Genomic DNA, 5,000 nt, shown 5'->3' on the forward strand with positions numbered 1-5,000 from the left:
CTCTACACTGCTCTGCTCCTGTCATTCCTTCTTGTATCAGTCTTACTTTTCTCAATCAGAATCTTATCATACACCTTCCCAAAGAGTTTGAAAAGTTCTTAACTTTTTTTTTTTTACTATTTTTAAGGCAATTTTATACAATTATCTACTTCAGAAACCGAAAAATCTGAAACAATTGGATTCCAATTGTGAATCTGACACAGAGAAAAGGACATGTTTTACTGTTATCAGTTAATATCTTATCAGAAATGTTCCCAAGCATTTAAAAGTAATTCTGAATTTTGTTAACTATTTTTAAGGCATTTCTATACAGTTGTCAACTCCAGAAACTGAAAAATCTCAAGCAAGTGGATTCCAATTGTGGATTTGACACAGAGGAAAGGACATGTTTCACTGTTATCAGTTAATATCTTATCACAAATCTTCCCAATTATTTGGAAGTAATTCTGAATTTTGTTAACTATTTTTAAGGCATTTCTATACAGTCAATTGTGGATTTGATACAGAGGAAAGGACATGTTTCACTGTTATCAGTTAATGTCTTATCACAAATCTTCCCAATTATTTGGAAGTAATTCTGAATTTTGTTAACTATTTTTAAGGCATTTCTATACAGTTGTCAACTCCAGAAACTGAAAAATCTCAAACAAAAGTCTCCCATTAGTGAATTTTATTTCTGGATTTTACAAAGAGGGAAGGAAAAGGGGGCCATCCCCCCCTTTTTATTCATCGACTGCTCCCGGTGTCAATTTCCGCGAGTGATTGTTAATCATTTACTCTTATTTTTGTCTCGGCTCCACCCTGTTCATGCCAGACGCAGCCACTTGGGATTTAATCTGGCCAGTAGAACAGAATAACACGGGTATTAAAGCATCCAGCAATTGTAGGAGGCTGATGGGTGCAGGCAGACAGTTTTCTTTCTTTCTCTCCTGGAATCTCCAGCTGGGAAACTTTATGAGCAGTATCACCAGACAGTGAGAGAGAGAGAGAGAGAGAGAGAGAGAGAGAGAGAGAGAGAGAGAGAGAGAGAGAGAGAGTTATAACAACTGACCCACAGTGCAACTACTCTGAGGTATTCCTCCTGCCACACCTTTCAGACCTTTAACTGCAAGTTTCCGTTTCAGCACTGAATGATCTCACAATTCCCAGTTGTCCCTCTGAAATCTTTTCATCGGCCCAGTTTTGCCCAGAGGGGGTGTGGGAGGAAGGATATTTCGCTTTTTCGGACGGAGGACCTCGCCCGTCCAGCCCATTTCGTGTCGGGGGCGGATCTCTTCATAAAGCTGCTCATTGTCGGGTATAAGTATTTCAGTCGCAGACGGGAATCTATGTTATACATTTTGTTTTACATTTTAAGTCATTTCTTCTCTGGGTCAGGCGAAGGTTGTCCAGTGTGTGTGTCTCTCTCTCTTTCTCGTTTTTCAACTGTTGAGTCCTGGATGAACCTCCGGTGCAGAAAACTGCCATCACATTTTGTTGCTGCGTGAAACTAAACAGTGAGTCGAACCCCATTTACAAAACTTGCACCATTTCTCTCTTATCTTGTTCTCATTCTTCCCCTTCTTATGCCCTTTTAATTCTTTTTTTATATTCTATATAATACCCAACGTTTCGACTCTGCAGCTTCGACCTTGTCTTTCGTTCCTGTTCAACATGCGCACTTCACTCCCGTAAAGGAGAGTTGGCAAAACAATCCTTTTCTTGCAGGCTTTTGGGTCTTGTATTATATATAATATATATATATATATATATATATATATATATATATATATATGAAAAACATTTAGGATGAATATGTTATATATTTCACTTTTTTAGCTAAGCATTTTTCTTGGAGATATTCTGGGCAAAGGTAAATGGAAACACTGCCTACGTATTCAGCGAGTCAGTGCTGACGAAGGCCTCTAGCGGCAACCCCTTTTCGTTCCTTTTTACTGTACCTCCTTTCATATTCTCTCTTCCATCTTACTTTCCACCCTCTCCTAATAATTGATTCATAGTGCAACTGGGAGGTTTTCCTGCTGTTGCACCTTTCAAACCTTTTACTGTCAATTTCCGTTTCAGCGCTGAATGACCTCATAGGTCCAATTTCTTGGCCTATGGCTTAAATTCTATATTCAGTTCAATTCAGTACAACACAGAACTAAGTATGGATGAGATCCACCGTCTCGTCCGTCGATTCACGCACGGCACAAGAAACTTATGGAGACGGAAGTGTTGGATAAAGGAAGGAGTGGATGGCCAAGAACATCTGAGGAAAACATCGATCAACATCTGAGGAAAACATCGATCGTGTAAGACAAGCCTTTGACCATCCACTCCTCTCTCTACCCAGCACTTTCCCCGTCTCCATCAATTTCTTGTGCCGTGCGCAAATTGACGGATGTCACGGCGGATCTCTTCCACACTTAGCTCTGTAGTTTCGCCGAGTCTGCGTATCCGATTTTGTTTCAGTAAACCACGAGGCACCTCGTACCTGAATTACACAAACGCAATGTGATCAAAAACTTTGATGACTGCTGAGTACATAGAACAAATCTGATTAAGATGTCTCATCAATGGCTTTTGCAATTTGTTCTTTAAAACGTAAACAGAATTTGTGGACACCCTGTATATATATATATACATATATAAATTACACACATTCTGCTATACACAGTGCATAGGGGGAAGGGGATAATTGGAAGTCCACCTATACATAATCATAGATTTGTACAAATTGTGTATGTGAGTGTGTATGTGAATATGTGTGTGTGTGTAGGAGGTTCCACGAGGAACAGAGAGGAATCTCCCTCAGTTCCACGTTCCACCTCCCCTTCGGTGTTCAGTGATAAATGTGCAAACGTACCCAAAGGCTGGGAAAAAGAGAAAAAAAAATCTAAGACAAAGATAATCGTTTAAAGAATTAACTTCTGGTTATCCTTCTCGATCGGAAACTGACTCCAACAGTACACGTAAAGGGCAGAAGATTATGAAGAAGAAGAAGAAGGAGAAGAAGAGGAAGAAGAAGAAGAAGAAGGAGAAGAATAGGGAGAAGAAGAAGAAGAAGAAGAAGTAGGATAAAAAGAAGAAGAAGAAGAAGAAGTAGGAGGAGGAGAAAAGGAAGAAGAAGAAGAAATAGTAGGAGAATAAGGCGAAGAAGGAGGGGAAGAAGAAGAAGGAGAAGAAGAAGAAGCAAAAGAAGAGGAAGAAGAAGAAGACGTCGTAGGAGAAGAAGAAGAAGAAGAAGAAGAAGAAGAAGAAGAAGAAGAAGAAGAAGAAGAAGAAGAAGAAGTAGTATGGGAATAAGACGAAGAAGAAGAAGAAGAAGAAGAAGAAGAAGAAGAAGAAGAAGAAGAAGAAGAAGAAGAAGAAGAAGAAGAAGGGGAAACTACCAAACACACTGGGGCTCATTTTCGTTTCCTGAGTCACAGACCTAATTATCGGAAGTTATGTTGATCATATGTACAATTCTCTCCTGACAGGTCATAGGCCGGGTGAGGCAATGGCAATTAGTGTAATTGGTTTCTATGTTTTATATTATACATATATGTATAAATACATATACATATATATATATATTGTGTGTGTTTGTGTGTATGTGTGGATGTGTCCACCTTGTATGTTTTGATGTATGTGCAGCACATACAGATATGAATCCATACCCGCGGTTGGTCGCCAAAATTTGCATATGACCCTGTGTCAAAATACACATCTATAGTAACCCTCTGTCTGTCCTGTGCTAAAGTAAATGAATATCTATATATATGTATCTATGTATCTGAATACATAGGAGGTTTCCTAGATATTTATCCAGATCTTTTGTCTAGGAATGTCTGGAAAATCACTTGAAAGCGTCACTAAGTGGAGTGAGGACTGATTTTTGTATGTTTATCAAAATACATAACAGTGTTTGTGTGTTTATGTATATATGTGTGTGTGTATGTGTGTGTATATGTGTTTGTGTATGTATGCACATACTCATTCCCCAAATACCTCGGACAATGTCAAGGAATGCCTGGAAAATCACTTGAAAGCGTCACTAAATAGAGTGAGGACTGATTTTTGTAAGTTTGTTCATCAAAATCCATAACATTGTTTGTGTGTTTTTATATATATGTGTGTTTGTGTATGTATGCACATACTCATTCCCCAAATACCTCGGACAATGTCGAGGAATGTCTGGAAAATCACTTGAAAGCGTCACTAAATAGAGTGAGGACTGATTTTTTGTAAGTTTATCAAAATCCATAACAGTGTTTGTGTGTTTATATACACAGTATATGTGTGTGTATGTGTGTATATTTGTGTGTTTGTGTATGTATGCACATACTCATTCCCCAAATACCTCGGACAATGTCGAGGAATGTCTGGAAAATCACTTGAAAGCGTCACTAAATAGAGTGAAGACTGATTTTTGTAAGTTTGTTCATCAAAATCCATAACATTGTTTGTGTGTTTTTATATATATGTGTGTTTGTGTATGTATGCACATACTCATTCCCCAAATACCTCGGACAATGTCGAGGAATGTCTGGAAAATCACTTGAAAGCGTCACTAAATAGAGTGAGGACTGATTTTTGTAAGTTTATCAAAATCCATAACAGTGTTTGTGTGTTTATATACACAGTATATGTGTGTGTATGTGTGTATATTTGTGTGTTTGTGTATGTATGCACATACTCATTCCCCAAATACCTCGGACAATGTCGAGGAATGTCTGGAAAATCACTTGAAAGCGTCACTAAATAGAGTGAGGACTGATTTTTGTAAGTTTATCAAAATCCATAACAGTGTTTGTGTGTTTATATACACAGTATATATGTGTGTATGTGTGGTTATATGTGTGTTTGTGCGTGTATATACACACCCATTCCCCAAATACCTCGGACAAGGACCCACCCAGTTAACTGGAAACGCGTGGCAAAAGTCACTATACACTCACTGCCTTAGGAAGGTTAAATCGCCTAAAAAAAAAAAAAAAGTGGAAACTCGCCATGGACAACCGACCTTCGCTCTG

At 38.4% G+C, this 5,000-nt stretch overlaps 1 protein-coding gene across 1 annotated transcript in view; it reads right to left on the reverse strand.

Annotated features, from left to right (window-relative positions):
- LOC136829975 (uncharacterized) overlaps positions 1–5,000 on the reverse strand; it is a 94,003-nt gene that overhangs the window by 9,993 nt on the left and 79,010 nt on the right. The window contains exon 8 of the mRNA XM_067089151.1: positions 4,991–5,000. This exon is cut by the window's right edge and continues 432 nt beyond it. Within this exon, the coding sequence (XP_066945252.1) occupies positions 4,991–5,000 (10 nt within the window). The remainder of the gene's footprint in view (positions 1–4,990) is intronic.

Source organism: Macrobrachium rosenbergii, chromosome 45 (assembly GCF_040412425.1).
Source record: "Macrobrachium rosenbergii isolate ZJJX-2024 chromosome 45, ASM4041242v1, whole genome shotgun sequence".
In the NCBI taxonomy this organism is placed as follows: Eukaryota; Metazoa; Arthropoda; class Malacostraca; order Decapoda; family Palaemonidae; genus Macrobrachium; species Macrobrachium rosenbergii.